The sequence below is a fragment of the Oncorhynchus tshawytscha genome, linkage group LG05 (genome assembly GCF_018296145.1).
Source record: "Oncorhynchus tshawytscha isolate Ot180627B linkage group LG05, Otsh_v2.0, whole genome shotgun sequence".
Taxonomy (NCBI): domain Eukaryota; kingdom Metazoa; phylum Chordata; class Actinopteri; order Salmoniformes; family Salmonidae; genus Oncorhynchus; species Oncorhynchus tshawytscha.
Genome location: NC_056433.1, coordinates 35109299 through 35128013, shown reverse-complemented (window position 1 = coordinate 35128013; position 18715 = coordinate 35109299). Strand labels below are relative to the sequence as shown.

The 18715-nt window shown below is 43.1% G+C and overlaps 1 protein-coding gene across 1 annotated transcript in view; it reads right to left on the bottom strand.

Annotated features, from left to right (window-relative positions):
* The window catches only part of LOC112250546 (MAM domain-containing glycosylphosphatidylinositol anchor protein 2), a 330034-nt gene that overhangs the window by 193299 nt on the left and 118020 nt on the right, over window positions 1-18715 (bottom strand). The window contains exon 3 of the mRNA XM_024420793.2: window positions 5473-5647. Within this exon, the coding sequence (XP_024276561.1) occupies window positions 5473-5647 (175 nt within the window). The remainder of the gene's footprint in view (window positions 1-5472; window positions 5648-18715) is intronic.

Here is an 18715-nt window from a genome sequence, read left to right as displayed (position 1 = left end):
CCTCGTTTTTGAGCTGCAGCCTTCTTCGTTTCCCTCTGACCGCTCAAAGATTATTATGCTGATGTCCGGGAGGGCACTCGCCTGGGCCACGGTGGTGTGGGAGCAACAATCTGCCATCTGCCTCAGTCTGGAGGTATTCGTGGCAGAGGTTACGAAAAGTTTGAGGCTCCGGTGTCCAGGGGAGAGGCTGCCCGCAGGGTACTCCAGCTTTGGCAGGACACCCTCCGGTGATGTTCTGCACGCTAACAGCAAAGGGTACCTGCAATCCGGAAGCGCTGTTCGACACATTCCTGCATGGATTATCGGAGGAGGTAAAGGATGAGCTGGCAGCCTGAGAACTACCGACAGATCTCGACTCACTCATCACTTTAAACATCCGGATTGATGGTTGGCTACGGGAATGTAGGAGGGAGAAAAGGTCAGATTGCAAGTCCCACTCAAGGATCCCACTTGACATCTGATGAACTCTGGAAGTCCCGAGAAGATCCGTGCTTACCCGAGTTTCTCCAAGAGCCTCCGGAGACTGCCGATTCACCTCTTCCCGAGCCGATGCAGCTTTGCAGGGTTAGGCTGTCTCCAACCGAATGCGTATGTAGACTTGAGACCCAGAGTTGTCTGTATTGCTGGTCATAATGTGTCTACCTGTCCCTTCAAGAGACCTAGCTCATTCGTTGGTGTGATTACTATGGTGGGCCTTAAAGAAACATTTCCATCTCCCCTCGTTCATCCCCCTCTCCATGCAATCCTGCGGTGGGGCGACCAGTCCAAGTCTCTCCAGGTACTCATCGACTCGGGGGCTTGCACGCCGCTATGGTGCCGCGGCTCCACCCCTGGAAGCTGAGACCTTTCCCCCTGCTCCAAGATAATTAGCCCCTCTGTTGTTCGTCCTCTGTTGCCCCGTACCCTCCGTATTTGTCCTACATTTTCTGTGTCTAGAGTTAAAATCATATCTGACTATCCCCTGCCGTCCTGTACCTTTGCCTGCCTGTGTTCGAATTAATAAACTTTTGTTACTTCAACATTGTCTGCACCTGGGTCTTACCTTCAAACGTGATACACATATCTATAAACATATATTCTATAAAGTATGTAGAACACAATCACTATAATGAAATATGTGGACCAATAGGCAACAAGACGCTCAAAAACCAGAGCCAGAACATGTCATAGCCAACATAACATACACATAGCCTGTTCTTATATATTGTATGCCTCAGGTCTATATATTGTATTTATATATATAGAAATCAAAGACTTTACTTTAAATTTACTTTAAATTAATATGCAACCATTTAAACAACTGGATTAGTACGACAAGCAAAAACATATTTTACTTACTGATCTAAAAGTACATTCTCCTTCCAATCTCTCACAAGGACTCCTTGTGTCACTCTCCTGGTCAATTTCTGCAATACTCTCATCCAAATGTTTATACTCTTATTAGCCATGTTGTACTTTTTCCGTCTTAACGTTTTTCCATTCCTCTGCGTCCGGTGGATTTTCAATGGAGAATGAATCGCATTGCTCGCAGCCATAGGACAATAGCCGTTAGTCCTACAAAGCGCCATCACATACTCATGTAAAGCTCATTGGCTATCTAGCTAGCTATGTTTCAAAACAATAGGTGGTCATTGGACCAAGACACTGTCTATCAAGTGAACACCACCCGTCTCATTAGTGCTTAATGATGGCTGACCTTCATGTGCTTATTGACGTGTTGTTTCATCATTCTACATTACATATTGGCTACACAAGGTTTGGTTGTCGTCTAAAGTGTCTAAGGATTGCGCAAAAACTAAACTTGACTGGGTGAGACAAGGTTTAGCAGATTAGATTTCATTAATTGTTTTGCTGCAAGTTGAAAGAGTTGGAATTCATGCGAAACACTGTACACAACATGGATTGAGTTAGGATATGAAAATTGATTTTATCAAAAAACTATGCTACATATTATTTCTGGGACCCTCAGGATGACACATCAGAGAAAGATTACTGAATGTAAGTACATTATTTACAGTCAGAGGTGAATGTATCAAACCAGTTGCCTGGATAAAAGTGTTTTGTTGTTGTGCACTATCCTCAAACAATAGCATGGTATTTTTTTTCAGCTGTAATAGATACTGTAAATTGGACACCGCTGATAGCTTAACAGTCATTTAAGATTTTTGACCATATAAGACATGTCTTTGTCCCGGAAAGTTGGCTTTTGTTTACGTCATTCTAGTCAAATATCGCATATTGAGCAGCAAATGTCACGATTTCGGGACACTGATCCAGTAAAGGTTCATTCAAAACACCCATATTAGCATATTAGTGCTTACGCATAAGCATAGGCATATAAATGAGCCCAAGCCCGAAAAAAAACTGAATTAAAATAAGGATTCTTCCGTTATACAACACATAGCCAACTGCATATAAAACATGACAGAAAAACATTTTAAAAATACTGATTTAATACATCTTTGGTACATAATTGGTCTAGTCTAAATTAAACCAATTCAGATTTAGCCTACAATAATCTTTTATAGATGTTGAACAGCCTAGTAATAGGGCCTTTTTTAATTTTCCTAATTAATAGATTGACACATTACCTTTAGCTATACAGAATATCTCACCACCATGAGTTTCTATGTTCTCCCGTCTCTCTTTAATTCCTTTCTCCAGCACGCAGAGAGAGGTGCTGTCAACAGTTTAATGAAATACGTTTTGTTGTGAAAACGTCACTATCGATGTTCCCAAACAGATTTCCCTTGATTTCCCAAATTAAGCACGGGTAAGCAAGGGGTAGCAGCAGGAACAGGATTGGAGAGCCCATGGAATACAGAGTTTGGGCAGAATATCACCTGTGGTGCAGCGAAATTACCGGAGTAGCCTACCCAACATGAGTGAAAAACGTACCAGCTGGAAAGCAGCCTCAATTCACTATTCGAGTGCATAGGGATGACATGTATTTTCTTCCCCTGCCCCTGTTCCTGTCCATGTGATCATGGGCCATTCTAAATCTATTTGACATATTAGTAAAGACAAGATTAAATTGAGAATAGTCTGAAGGGTGAAAAAATGATCACTTGATGAGAGAACAGCGTGTACAGCACGAGGCAAGGAACAGAGCGTAAGCAATAGCTTATAGTCACATCATGCAGCCCATAAATCTATTGACTTCTAAGACGTTCTAAGGTTTGTATAATTCACAACTAAAGTTGCCAAATAACTCTAAATCTAGCATATAGGACCCGTTTCAAATGATCACTTTTACGCTCAACATAGCCACTTCAACTTCATATGTGTGCACTCTTGCTTCTGAATGGGACAAATATCCATTATATTTTATTCAGCTAAGTTAAACTATATATTCTTCTTACTATAAAATCATACAATATAAAATAATGGCACAGGACTTACAAGCATATCCTGTCTGATAAATGAACAAGCCTACAGTCTATGGCACGGAGTACAGCCAGATCACATATTATAGGCCAATTTATATTCTGTTCCTCTGAAATACATTTTCTACATATCATAATGTTTATTTAGGCCCACCTAACAAAAATAATGTATTTATTGTCATGGTGTATATTCAATTGATTTATTCAACATGTTTCAAATGTAGATGTTCCAAAGGCCACATCAGAGGCTTATATGCTGCTTGTATGAGTGGAGCCTGGAGATGCTAATCATGTTTATGTTGATGGTCAATTACCGTGAGACCCGGCAGTCTTTTGCATGACAATAACCTGCTGACAAAATGTCATGACCACCACAGCCCTAGCCATGGCAACCCAGAGAGCCACTGGTCAACTCTATTAATCATACTGTTATCAAGCTAAAAACAGTGACACTGGGATGTTAGTTACTGTCCGTCCAGGGTCCGTTGTATGTCTCAGTTGTTTACAGTTAACAGTGTGGAAGAACTGAAAAGGAGAAAGCAAATGTCTAGTATACATCCACCACAAAGCCAATATGGCAGTCCAGTGCAGATGAAGGAAAGGAGACAAGGAGAGAGTAAAATACTCCTCTTCCCCCTCCTTCCTCCAAGTTCCAAGCTTTCTAACCATTCTCTATTCCACAGCCCCTGCTCAAGTCAGTACTGATAAACAGGTACAAGGGCTGAGAGCCACACAGACAACCAGGGACCAGAAGGAGGCAGGGAGAGAGAGAGTGAGAGAGAGAGAACGGAGACAGAGGGAAAGGCAGAGAGAGTGAGAGAGATAGCAAAGAGAGAGAAAGAGAGATCAGAGAGAGCAGGCAGAGAAAGAGCCTTGGCGGGCGGTGAGGCTAACCACCAGCCACACAGACAGACCTGAAATGTTGTGATGGACCGACAGGAGTCACTGGCAGATGGAGCAGAGGCTTTAGATGTCAGATGAAAGCGATTCCACTTACTTTGGTAACCCCTGCCTGACCAAGGAGAAGAGAAGAGAGGAGAGGCGAAGGCAGAGGAAGAGACAGAGGCAGAGGCCAACGAGAGGTGGAGACAGACGGGAGGCAGAGAGGAAAGACTGAGACAGGACTGCAGACTGCTCTGTGTTCTGCCACAGAGAGAGTGGGAGAAGAGGAGAACACAGGCCAAAAGGTTTATCGCTTGCGATGATGTTACGGAAGGGAAAGTGCTGGTTTAATGTGCTTGTGTCACAGAGTGGTGGATCTGGGGAGGTTCTGGCTGGGAGCTATATAATGTTTGCTTGTCTAGGGTTCAGGTGAGACAAACCGTCCTCCATTTAAGTGCACGTCTGAGGAGTTGTTGGTTGCAGCTGAAGTAAAGTAGGTGCCCCAGACAACTCCAATTAGACCTCACTATTGTTTAATGGCTAGGTTGACGAGGGTGGAAGCCACTGGGAAGGGTTGTTTATACTGTTGTCTGCCCCCCCCCCATCCACACACACAGACACAGGATGTCCAGATAGGGCCCCAATTGATTGAATTGTGCAACAGTTGGAATAAACCAAACCTTAAAAGCTTATCGTTAACTTATGGTTGAATTCTAGTTTAAAGATGAACTATGCAGAAATCACTCCACCATTTCCTGGTTGTTAAAATTCAAATAGTTTTCCTAATCTCAGTTTATGTGACAAAACAAGCAAGTGTAGTGTAGAGCATCATTGTACCATCTAAACCGCAGTGAAATATCTTTTCCATAAGCAAAAATGTTGTGTTTTCAGCTGTTTAAAATTGGTACAGTAAAAGAAGCAAAAACAAAACTTAAGGGAAGCATTGAAATAGCGCATATAGAACCGATCTACCACTTCTTAGATTTGCTTTCAATGAGAATGACAGATCAATAACACAAATTTCTATATGTATTTGGTCGAGTCGCCCAAAAAGATTTGCAGCTCTAAAATCAAAAAGGGAACGGTATACTAATTAGCCACGTTGAATTTTATGCAATGTTATTACATTGAGAAAGTACATGGAAATAAAAAGAAAACAAACTTGATGCAACCACTGTGTCCGAAGGTAATGTACAGTACTTACAGTAGACGTCGACCCGTATGGACTTGATGGCCGGGGAGCCCAGGCCGTTCTCAGCCTTGCAGTAGTAGCGCCCTCCCTGGTGTCTCTGGATCTTGGAGATGTGCAGCGTCTCGTTAAACACGCTGGAGTCCTGGAAGCGATCCGACACGCTGCCTGCTGTCTTGGTCCATCGGATCTGTGTAGGACACGTGGTTGGTTAGATGACTTACTTGACATAAAGCCCCTGGCTTCTTTAATCAAGGTGCATAGGCCACTGATGAATGTCTTCCATGGTTATTAAAGGGGTAGTTGTGGCACAAGGCCTGGATATAAAGAAAAATATAAAGGAAATAGCAACGGAAAGAAAGCGAATGTCTGCTCACTGTTTGCTGAATTAAAAAAAAAAATCTTGCTAGCTAGAGTTACAACATTTGGAACCCATCCTGGTCTTCATCAGGTTACTGGGCATCGTTAACCTCCATCAACCCTGGAAAGGTGAGTCCCTACTCTCTACCAATTTCCTTTTGTTTATTACAACCACACTTTCTCACCCAATATATTGTGACCGACTCTTACCATCCTCAAAGGAGATCTGATATCTCTATCTGATAAACCCTCATTCACAACCGTCTTTCACTAACTGGTGCAACAACGTTAACCATGTAGCAGGGGGTGGTGATGAAAGGGGAACTAGCGTTCAGTCTCTTCCTCTGGTCTACAACATGGAGGTGGAATTGACCCTCCATCATGTATCTCTCTCTCTTTTTCTTTCTCTCTCGCCCAATTTCACTTGCTTTCTTTGCGTGACGTAATGACGTACATATTGCCGAAGCGTACTTTGGAAATGGAATGATTCATTAACAATATCAGTAACATCATGAAAAATAATCAACATTGTCACGAACAGGACAATCAGTAACAGCAATAATCAAGGGTAGTTTGTATTGGAAATCAGTAAGAAAATCAGTAAATAAATAGGCAAATAACACAAAGACTTGTGCAGGTTGGTTGATCTGTCAGACACAATCCCTCATTTTATGGCAGGCAGCAATGTAGTGCGCTGCCAACCCACAGCTCTCTGCATCCTCCCCCAACAGGATGGTTAATCTCTTCTCATCAGAGAGGTCTTGGAAACCTTCAATAACCATTTCACATTTGGGGAAATAAAACTCTCTAATTGCTTTATATTTTTGTAATTTTGTCAGGAAATGTAGCTCTGTGTCATTTTCTGCCGCGGTGCAGTGACTGCCCAGCCTTTCCTCTACAGGGAGCCAGGTATCCCTGTGTCTACCTTTCTCAATGACAAGCCTATGCTAATTAAGTTTGTACTTTGTCAAGGTTCCTCTAAGATTTTGATCAGTAACAACGGTTCAATCATTTGTCATAGTATTCTGTCGATTTATGGCTAGACAGCAATGCATTTTGCTTTGCGCTTGTGTATCCTAATAGGTGATGTACAGATGTAGGATCTGATCCCGCTGTCGCAGGAAAACTTTCCAATAAGTGTAAAACGTATAGTTTATTTGAGGTTTAAAAATGCTTCCTGTAATGTGTACGTTCGGAGTCAGGAAGCAAGTTCAGGGAGTGAAATCCTTTAATATAGAAACGAACATGGACAAAACAAGAAACACGAGAAGTGTACAGACATGAAACAACAACAGAACATGTACAAAAACAAGGGAAACAACCAAAGGGAGTGACACATATAGGGAAGGTAATCAGGAAGGTGATGGGAGTCCAGGTGAGTCTGATGTGGCGCAGTTGCGCGTAACGATGGTGACAGGTGTGCGTAATAATGAGCAGCCTGTAGACCTCGAGCGCCAGAGGGAGTATAAGTGAAATTGACATTTCAGACCTGATTTTCCATCACAAAAAATATATCAACCCCTACAAAAATATCCATTAATGAATTATATACACTGCTCAAAAAAATAAAGGGAACACTAAAATAACACATCCTAGATCTGAATGAATGAAATACTTTTTTCTTTACATAGTTGAATGTGCTGACAACAAAATCACACAAAAATTATCAATGGAAATCAAATTTATCAACCCATGGAGGTCTGGATTTGGAGTCACACTCAAAATGAAAGTGGAAAACCACACTACAGGCTGATCCAACTTTGATGTAATGTCCTTAAAACAAGTCAAAATGAGGCTCAGTAGTGTGTGTGGCCTCCACGTGCCTGTATGACCTCCCTACAACGCCTGGGCATACTCCTGATGAGGTGGCGGATGGTCTCCTGAGGGATATCCTCCCAGACCTGGAATAAAGCAGCCGCCAACTCCTGGACAGTCTGTGGTGTTGGTGGATGGAGCGAGACATGATGTCCCAGATGTGCTCAATTGGATTCAGGTCTGGGGAACGGGCAGGCCAGTCCATAGCATCAATGCCTTCCTCTTGCAGGAACTGCTGACACACTCCAGCCACATGAGGTCTAGCATTGTCTTGCATTAGGAGGAACCCAGGGCCAACCACACCAGCATATGGTCTCACAAGGGGTCTGAGGATCTCATCTCGGTACCTAATGGCAGTCAGGCTACCTCTGGCGAGCACTGTGTGCGGCCCACCAAAGAAATGCCACCCCACACCATGACTGACCCACCGCCAAACTGGTCGTGCTGGAGGATGTTGCAGGCAGCAGAACGTTCTCCACAGCGTCTCCAGACTGTCACGTCTGTCACATGTGCTCAGTGTGAACCTGCTTTCATCTGTGAAGAGCACAGGGTGCCAGTGGCGAATTTGCCAATCTTGGTGTTCTCTGGCAAATGCCAAATGTCCTGCACGGTGTTGGGCTGTAACCCCCACCTGTGGACGTCGGGCCCTCATACCACCCTCATGGAGTCTGTTTCTGACCGTTTGAGCAGACACATGCACATTTGTGGCCTGCTGGAGGTCATTTTGCAGGGCTCTGGCAGTGCTCCTCCTGCTCCTCCTTGCACAAAGGCGGAGGTAGCGGTCCTACTGCTGGGTTGTTGCCCTCCTACGGCCTCCTCCACGTCTGCTGATGTACTGGCTTGTCTCCTGGTAGCGCCTCCATGCTCTGGACACTACGCTGACAGACACAGCAAACCTTCTTGCCACAGCTCGCATTGATGTGCCATCCTGGATTAGCTGCACTACCTGAGCCACTTGTGTGGGTTGTAGACTCCGTCTCATGCTACCACTAGAGTGAAACCACCGCCAGCATTCAAGTGACCAAAACATCAGCCAGGAAGCATAGGAACTGAGAAGTGGTCTGTGGTCTCCACCTGCAGAACTACTCCTTTATTGGGGGTGTCTTGCTAAATGCCTATAATTTCCACCTGTTGTCTATTCCATTTGCACAACAGCATGTGAAATGTATTGTCAATCAGTGTTGCTTCATTTCATTTATTTCAGCTTATTTTTCTCAATTAGTATTTGGTAGCATTGCCTTTAAATTGTTTAACTTGGGTCAAACGTGTCAGGTACCCTTCCACAAGCGTCCCACAATAAGTTGGGTGAATTTTGGCCCATTCCTCCTGACAGAGCTTGTGTAACTGAGTCAGGTTTGTAAGGCCTCCTTGCTCGCACAAGCTTTTTCAGTTCTGCCCACAAATTCTCTATGGGATTGAGGTCAGGGCTTTGTGATGGCCACCCAAATACACTGGCTTTGTTGTCCTTAAGCCATTTTGACACAACTTTGGAAGTATGCTTGAGGTCATTGTCCATTTGGAAGACCCATTTGCGACCAAGCTTTAACGTTCTGACTGATGTCTTGAGATGTTGCTCCAATGTATCCACACAATGTTCCTGCCTCATGATGCCATCTATTTTGTGAAGTGCACCAGTCCCTCCTGCAGCAAAGCACACCCACAACATGATGCTGCCACCCCCGTGCTTCACGGTTGGGATGGTGTTCTTTTGCTTGCAAGCCTCCCCCTTTTCCCTCAAAACATAACGATGGTCATTATGGCTAAACAGTTCTATTTTTCTTTCATCAGACCAGAGGACATTTCTCCATGTGCAGTTGCAAACTGTAGTCTGGTGTTTTTATGGCAGTTTTGGAGCAGTGGCTTCTTCCTTGCTGAGTGGCCTTTCAGGTTATGTCAATATAGGACTCCTTTTACTGTGGATATAGATACTTTTGTACCTGTTTCCTCCAGCATCTTCACAAGGTCCTTTGCTGTTGTTCTGAGATTGATTTGTACTTTTCGCACCAAAGTACGTTCATCTCTAGGAGACAGAACAAGTCTTCTTCCTGAGCGGTTTGTCAGCTGTGTGATCCCATGGTGTTTATACTTGCGTACTATTGTTTGTACAGATGAACGTGGTACATTCAGGCATTTGGAAATTGCTCCCAAGGATGAACCAGTCTTGCGGAGGTCTACAATTTTGTTTCTGAGGTCTTGGCTGATTTCTTTTTATTTTCCCATGATGTGAAGCAAAGAGGCAATGAGTTTGAAGGTATGCCTTGAAATACATCCACAGGTACACCTCCAATTGACTCAGATGATGTCAATTAGCCTATCAGAAGCTTCTATAGCCATGACATCATTTTCTGGAATTTTCCAAGCTGTTTAAAGGCACAGTCAACTTAGTGTATGTAAACTTCAGACCCACAGGAATTGTGATACAGTGAATTATAAGTAAAATAATCTGTCAGTAGATGTAGATGTCCTAACCGACTTCGCAAAACTATAGTTTTTTCACAAGAAATTTGTGGAGTGGTTGAAAAACGAGTTTTAATGACTCCAACCTAAGTGTATGTAAACCTCCGACTTCAACTGTATGTCCGCCAATTGAAGCTCAACAGAAGTTGGGTGATGCAACAGGACAACGACCCAAAACACAGAAGTAAATCAACAACAAAATGGCTTCAACAGAGGAAAATACACCTTCTGGAGTGGCCCAGTCAGAGTCCTGACCTCAACCATATTGAGATGCTGTGGCATGGCCTCAAGAGAGCAGTTCACACCAGACATCCCAAGAATATTGCTGAACTGGAACAGTTTTGTGAAGAAGAAATGTCCAAAGTTCCTCCGGACCGTTGTGCAGGTCTGATCGGCAGAAAACGTTTGGTTGAGGTTAAGGTTATTGCTGCCAAAGGAGGGTCAACTTTGATTTGATTTGATTTGATTTGACTTGTTATTAAATCCAAGGGTTCACATACAGCACTGTGAATGTTTACACGGTGTGTTCAATAAAGACATGAACACGTATATAATTGGTTGTGTGTTATAAGTTTAAGCAGACTGTTTGTCTATTGTTGTCTATTGTTGTGACCTAGATGAAGAACACATCAAATTGTATGACTAATTTATGCAGAAATACAGGCATTTTCAAAGGGTTCACATACTTTTTCTTCCCACTGTATACAGTACCAGCCAAGAGTTTGGACACACCTACTCATTCCAGAGATGATCTTTATTTTTGACTGCTTTCTAACCCAAAAAATGTTCATCAAATCAAGATATATTTTATATTTGAGATTCTTCAAAGTAGCCACCCTTTGCCTTGATAACAGGTAAAGGGTGGCTAGTTTTGATGTCTTTACTATTATTCTACAATGTAGAAAGAAAAACCATTGAATGAGGAGGTGTGTCCAAACTTTTGACTGGTACAGTCAAAAAAACATTCTCTCTATATAGAGAGAGAGAGAGATAGAGAGAGAGCATTGCAGCATATCGTATCATTATCACCCCCCTGTTTCTTCTTAGAGTATGTGTGTGTTGCATCAGAGGGGGTTCAAACCCCCATACATTAGACAAGTAGATACAGAAGTATTGAACCAAAAACAATTCTCAACTCAGCAAGCTATCAATGGTGAAGCCCAGCAAGCCTGTCACTAAACACTGAGTACATTTCTTCCCTATTATACCAGCTAAGGACAGCATGAGTTTAAAAAATCTCTCCTCCTCAGAAGTGAAATAAGTTATGAGCATAAATTAGATAATTCAGAGAGAAACTTTGGCTCTTTCTTTCTTCTATCCTTTCTTCATTCCACTCCTCCACTTCTTCTCCAGATCTCCCATTATGCAAAGACAGAAAGAGAGGGAGTGAGAGAGAGAGAGAGAGAGAGAGAGAGAGAGAGAGAGAGAGAGAAAGAGAGAGAGAGAGAGAGAGAGAGGGAAAGAGAGAGAGAGAGGGAAGGCAACATATTGTATCACTCTCACCCCCCTTTTGTGTGTGTGTGTGTGTGTTTCTTTGTGTATGTGTGGGTCGCATCAGAGGAGGTTCAAACCCTACGATTCCATCTTACTCCGGAGGCTCTTGTCCAAGCCAGGGGCCAGAAGCAGAGACAGAGAGAAGAGTCTTCAGATGGAGCCATGGAGTTTATTATTAGCCTGACAAGAGTCCAGTTGTTCATAGAGGGCGAGGAACCAACCAACTAGCCCCGGTCTCTGTACGTCACACAAACTAGCCCCGGTCTCTGTACGTCACACAAACTAGCCCCGGTCTCTGTACGTCACACAAACTAGCCCCGGTCTCTGTACGTCACACAAACTAGCCAGAGTCTCTACGTTGCATTAAAACTGAACTATATCTCACAGATCTGACCTGAAGCGCACACACACAACCAGAGTCTCTACGTTGCATTAAAACTGAACTATAACTCACAGATCTGACCTGAAGCGCACACACACAACCAGAGTCTCTACGTTGCATTAAAACTGAACTATAACTCACAGATCTGACCTGAAGCGCACACACACAACCAGAGTCTCTACGTTGCATTAAAACTGAACTATAACTCACAGATCTGACCTGAAGCGCACACAAACAACCAGAGTCTCTACGTTGCATTAAAACTGAACTATAACTCACAGATCTGACCTGAAGCACACACACACAACCAGAGTCTCTACGTTGCATTAAAACTGTACTATAACTCACCGATCTGACCTGAAGCGCACACACACAACCAGAGTCTCTACATTGCATTAAAACTGAACTATAACTCACAGATCTGACCTGAAGCACACACACACAACCAGAGTCTCTACGTTGCATTAAAACTGAACTATAACTCACAGATCTGACCTGAAGCACACACACACAACCAGAGTCTCTACGTTGCATTAAAACTGTACTATAACTCACCGATCTGACCTGAAGCGCACACACACAACCAGAGTCTCTACGTTGCATTAAAACTGAACTATAACTCACAGATCTGACCTGAAGCGCACACACACAACCACAACCACACATACAACCACACACACAACCACACTGGGACGACCTCTTCTGTGTACAAGACCTTCATACTGACTTAAAGAGGTTATATTAACGTCAAAACTAAAGTGCTTTATGGAAGAAGAAAAAAATGTGACAAGTAGATACAGAAGCACTGAACCAAAAAACCTCTCAACTCAGCAAGCGATCGATGGTGAAGCCCAGCAAGCCTACGCCACTAAACACTGAGTACATCTGTTCCCTATTATGCCAGTTAAGGAAAGAGTGAATTAATAAAAACAACCTCTCCTCCTCAGAAGTTAAATAAGTTATGAGCATAAATTAGATAGAGCCAAAGTCTTCTTTCCTCATCTCCACTTCTTCTCCAGATCTCCCATCATGCAAACACAAAGACAGAGAGAGAGAGGGAGAGAGAGAGATAGAGAAGGAGGGAGAGGGGGAGAGAGGGAGAGGGAGAGGAAGAGGGAGGGAGACAGAGAGATAGCTTATGAAGACCTCAGCTGAATTCAATATTCTACCAGCTTATAGCCTCCCATTCATTTTCTCTCCTTTACCATTTGTGTAAAGAGCTTTTGAGGTCCAGCACAGCGCCAATATCAATAAGTGTATTGTTCGAGTGACACTAAGAAGTGGATATTCAAATAGACTCTGTGGTTTTCAAAGGGAAAGTGCTACTGTTTGTTTCACATGGTGGTAGACCACATTATCTGACCGACTGGGAGGCTTTGGAAGTTTTTCCTGGAGCCCCACGGCCATTTCTCTCTCATGTCTTTGCCTTACTTTCTTCGTCTGCGTGCTAGAGATTGTGTATCTGGGTGGGTGCTATGCACAGAGCCTTCGGAAAGTATTCAGACCCATTGACTTTTTCCACATTTTTGTTAGTTTACAGCCTTATTCTAAAATGTATTTAAAAAATGAGAAACAAGATTCTCTGGTCTGATGAAACCAAGATTGAACTCTTTGGCCAACACGACAACAACCCTAAGCACATGGCCAAGACAATGTAGGAGTTGCTTCAAGGCAAGTCTCTGAATGTCCTTGAGTGGCCCAGCCAGAGCCCAGACTTGAAGCCGAATGAACATCTCTGGAGAGACCTGAAAATAGCTGTGCTGCAACGCACCCCATCCAACCCGATAGACCTTGAAAGGATCTGCAGAGGAGGAGAAACTCCGCAAATACCGGTGTGTAGGGTCATTCCCAAGAAGACTCAATACTGTTATCGCTATCAAAGGTGCTTCAGCAAAGCAATGAGTAAAGGGTCTGTATACTGAATACTGATATTTCAGTTTTTTTTAGATTTAGTAAATTAGCAACCATTTCTAAAAACCTGTCTTTGCTTTGTGATTATGGTGAATTGTGTGTAGATTGATGAGGGGGGAAAACTATATAGTTAATTTTAGAAGAAGGTTGTAACGTAACAAAATTGGGAAAAAGTCAAGGGGTCTGAATACATTCCGAAAGCTGTGTATATCCACTGGGGGATTCTGCAAGAATTAGAGTATGCCTGGAAGTACGATTTGACACTCTTACTTGCCCTAAGATAGACACTGTTTTACATTTTTGCTTATACCCACGTAGTTCTCTCAAATAATGTACAATTATACAATTAACAATGTATATACAATTAACAATGTATATACATGTCACGTTCTGACCTTAGTTCCTTTGTTTAGTCTGTGTTTTAGTATGGTCAGGGCGTGAGTTGGGGTGGGCAGTCTGTTTGTTTTCCTATGTTGGTTTTTGAGTTCGGCCTAGTATGGTTCTCAATCAGAGGCAGCTGTCAATTGTTGTCCCTGATTGAGAATCATACTTAGGTAGCCTGGGTTTCACTTTTGGTTTGTGCGTGTTTGGGCCACGCGGTACTGTTTCGGTTTTGTAAATACGTGTCATCGTTTTTTGTTTTGATTCAGTGTTCAGTGCTTTCTTTTATTAAAATCATCATGAACACTTACCACGCTGCGCTTTGGTCCTCCTCTCTTTCTCCCGACGACATCCGTTACGATACAATTACCAATGTATAATTGTCTTAGACGGGGAGGTCAGGAGTTCAATCTTTACATATCCGCGATAAAGAGCATTAGAAAACATGACATTTTTTCTGTTTATAAGCAGGGAAGAAGAATTGAGAGAAAGTCATTAGAATGATAATGCTATTCTCCCTGTAAGTCAGTCAGTCTTGTCTTTGGCATTCTGATACAGAGATCAACATTTGCTTTTATGTAAAGTTGCTATTCTTGCTTGTATCTGAATCCAACAGTAACTCCCAGCAGTGATGGTCAACACAGCCACGCTGTGTCCGCCCATGCTCTCTGTCCTAACTTCTGACTGTTTTCTAATTGCTTACCATCTTTTAGTTCTGTAGAGGGTACGAGGGAGGAGGTCAGATAAGGACTCTGTGCAGCCTTGTGTGGCCAAGTATGAAAATAGAATGACCAGAGAAAATCAGCTATGGCTACATATCACAGACTGACGAGATAAACAGTGTGACTCCATGGCACCCGATATTCTTTTGCACATACAGATATAGGATCTTAATTTGATCACCCTTTTGCATGAGAACTTTCCTGTGTTGCAGGAAATGTTAAACTTGTAGTGTATTTGAGGTTTAAAAAGGCCTCTGAAGTTTGTAATTTGCACTTCATTTTTTAAAAATCAACCCTTACAAAAATGTAGGAAATAATTCACATTTTCTGTTGCTGCAGGATAATTTTTCTGGAGTTGCAAACTGGCTCAAATGAAGATCCTACATCTGTGGGGAATACTGTTCATTTCAACTAAGACTCAAAGGTCTGGAGAAAATCTATTTCATCTAAATCTATTTTTTAAATAAATATGTGGGATTGGAAATGATGCAGACAATTGCATTGATGGAAACTACAATCTATCTGCATTATTAAAAAATAAACACAAAATGTACAGATGAAAAATCAACAGGTATCATAAACAATGAGAGACAAAGATCCAACTATCCAATTATCCAAATGATGACATTTCACGAAGGGTGAAATGTCTGAATCACAAATACCAAAGACTATACAGAAAGTTCCAGAGTACTGCAGTAGTCCTAACATTATGCAAAACAGTTGCATAGTAAAATGTTGCAATTTTAGGTCTCCCTAAATGAAGAATTCTCTGTAAAGCCTGTGGTTATTGATGACTCACACTGGGATTCATAGGACTCAAATAAACCTATCTGTACCATAGCCCAGGGAGAATGGGGGTGGCTAGGGACACACTGCACTCCAGGCCACAACTCACCCCTGGATAAACTACACTATCTCTACAGTAGCTATATCCTTCCATGAGTATACAGTATCCCAGAATAATATGGGGCAGCTATAGCCACACTCCCCACTCCAGGGCCAAAACTACAGTATCTCTACAGTAGCTATATTCTTCCATCGCCGTTGGCCCCCGAGCACTGATGTTATAGCCTGCTCGACACTCATGACTCTATCCGGGCTAATTTATACCCCCTGACCCTCTCACCCACCTGTCTGAACTCGACCCAGCCGACAATTGAAGCAGAAATGGGGGTGTTTGGTGTTTGTTTGTGTGTGTGTGTGTGTATATGTGTGTGCCTGCATGCTTGAGTGTTTGCTCAGCAGTTTAGCTGGCATATAGTCTGGCTGTATCCTCTAACACAGTGTGTGTTAGAGTGGAGGCAGGCCAGAGCCCTTTTCAGTGGATATGACAGGGGAGAGAGAGAGATGGCTTTATAATGGGAATTAATCTCACAGTGGCTGTAAGAATGAATGCTTTTGTATGTGTGATAGCCAGTAAAGTGCATGATTATGTCCCAAATGGCACACTATTCCCTACATAGTGCAGTAATGTTGACCAGAGCCCTGTTTACAATAAAAGCCAACATGCTGTCTGGCACATCAATCTAACATCCCTTTTAGCTGGCAGTCTGTTCCAATGTCATTCATACCTCAGAAGGCCATTCCTGTTGAAGAGCTAATGTACATTACGGTTAAAGTAATAGTCCTATATCCAAACAGTATCTACAGTAGCCTTCAACAGTGGGGAAGGAAGACTATTGGAATGATGCATCATAGTTTGCCTACAAAGTACATCAAAACCCTAGACAGGTTGGCAGTGAGTGAGTGAGTGAGTGAGTGAGTGAGTGAGTGAGTGAGTGAGTGAGTGAGTGAGTGAGTGAGTGAGAGAGAGCGAGAGATAGAGAGAGAGAGAGAGAGCGAGCGAGAGAGAGCGAGAGAGAGAGCGAGAGAGAGAGAGCGAGAGAGAGAGAGAGAGAGAGAGAGAGAGAGAGAGAGAGAGAGAGAGAGCGAGAGAGAGAGAGAGAGAGAGAGGAAGAGGGTGAGAGAGACAGTCAGTCAGTGTACCTGGCCTCCCCTGAGATTTGAATCAACACCTCCAGCTTCGCACCGCATATCGCTATCTCTTTCCTCCCTACAGCCCTGACTCACAAGTCCTTCCAATGACCTTTTGACCTCTCCATGGGAACCTGCCCTAGCGATGCTCCTGCCTGCCAACAGGTCTAAACTTGACAGGCATCCCATAATAGGAGGCTGAGGTGTGTCAATGTCATGAGGTTAGCTGTATGTGTTTCTGTGTGTGTGTGTCTGTGTGGCATGGGACAGAGAGCGCCATGCTGAGAGAAAGCTTCCACCTGGTTGGACTAGAGCCAAAGCCTCCATCAGTGGGAGGGCCTGAGGGGTTTGTGGGTAATTTAGAGAGAGTTGCTTCTTGACAGACATTAAAATAATTCATCGCCGGTGAAAATTGTCAACGACGGCCCAGTTTAGTACGCAGTTGGCCAGTCGCTTTGTGTGATACTGGCCCGCACAAGTCTCAGTCTGAGTAAAGGTATTACTCAGGGAACTGGTAGTTCTTACTGATGGAGAAACACAAGGTCTGTCTGGTAATGAGGACATGTCATCTTTGCAGGTATGCTTATAATAAAGTAGTGCAGGAATTGTGAGATGACTTTATAGACATGACCATCAATGGCACAATGTCGCAACGACGATTAGACTTCAATGTCAAGTCAGGTCCATAGGGATCAGTGGCTTGGTGGATAGTGGTAGTTGTGGGTCCAATTCCACATAGACTTTTATTTGGTAACACTTTATTTGACACCTAGCGTCATAACATGTTATGACACGGTGTGTACCCGTGTCATAACATGTCATAACAGCTGACATAACTTGTCATAACCTGTAATAATATAGTCATAACACTTTCTTGACCCACATATTTACACCTGCTGTGACATACAATGCATTGTGTTATTGTGTGGCAGGTTATGACACCTACATAGGATTGTCAAACCCCACATTTATTCAATTGTATTTTTTTCCTGCCAAGATGTTTCCTTTTGGTTTGAAAGTTTGTTTCTTAAATCCGTTGTTGTTGTTGTGGTAATGAATTCTTTACAGCCATGTTTTTTTCATTCATATTTTCAAGAACTGTCACGCCCTGGTCAAAGTATTTTGTGTTCATCTTTATGTATTTGGTCAGGCCAGGGTGTGGCATGGGGTTTTTGTAATTGTGGTGTGTTTGTCTTGGGGTTTTGGTGGTGGTATTGGGATTGTAGCTTAGTGGGTTGTCTAGCAAAGTCTATGGCTGTCTGGAGTGGTTCTCAATCAGAGGCAGATGCTTATCGTTGTCTCTGATTGGGAACCATATTTAGGCAGCCATATTCTTTGAGTTTGTCGTGGGTGATTGTCCTTAGTGTCCTATGTGTACTCTCTGTTAGTTTGCACCAGATAGGCTGTTTCGGTTTTGTTTATTGTTTTTTGTAAGTTCGTGTTTCTTTGTTGTATTAAACATGGATCGCAATCGACACGCTGCAGTTTGGTCCGACTCTCCTTCATCACCACTAGAAAACCGTTACAGAATCACCCACCAACCAAGGACCAAGCGGCGTGGTAAACAGAGGCAGCAGCAACAGCAGCAGCAGGAGAAGCGACAGGTGCAGCAGGAGCAACAGCAGCAGCAGCAAAGGCAGCAGCAGGAGCAAAGGCAGCAGCAGGAGAAGCAACAGAGGCAGCAGCAGCATTGGGAGAGGCTGCACTCTTTGGATAAATGGACTTGGGAGGAGATCCTTGACGGACAAGGACCCTGGGCAGA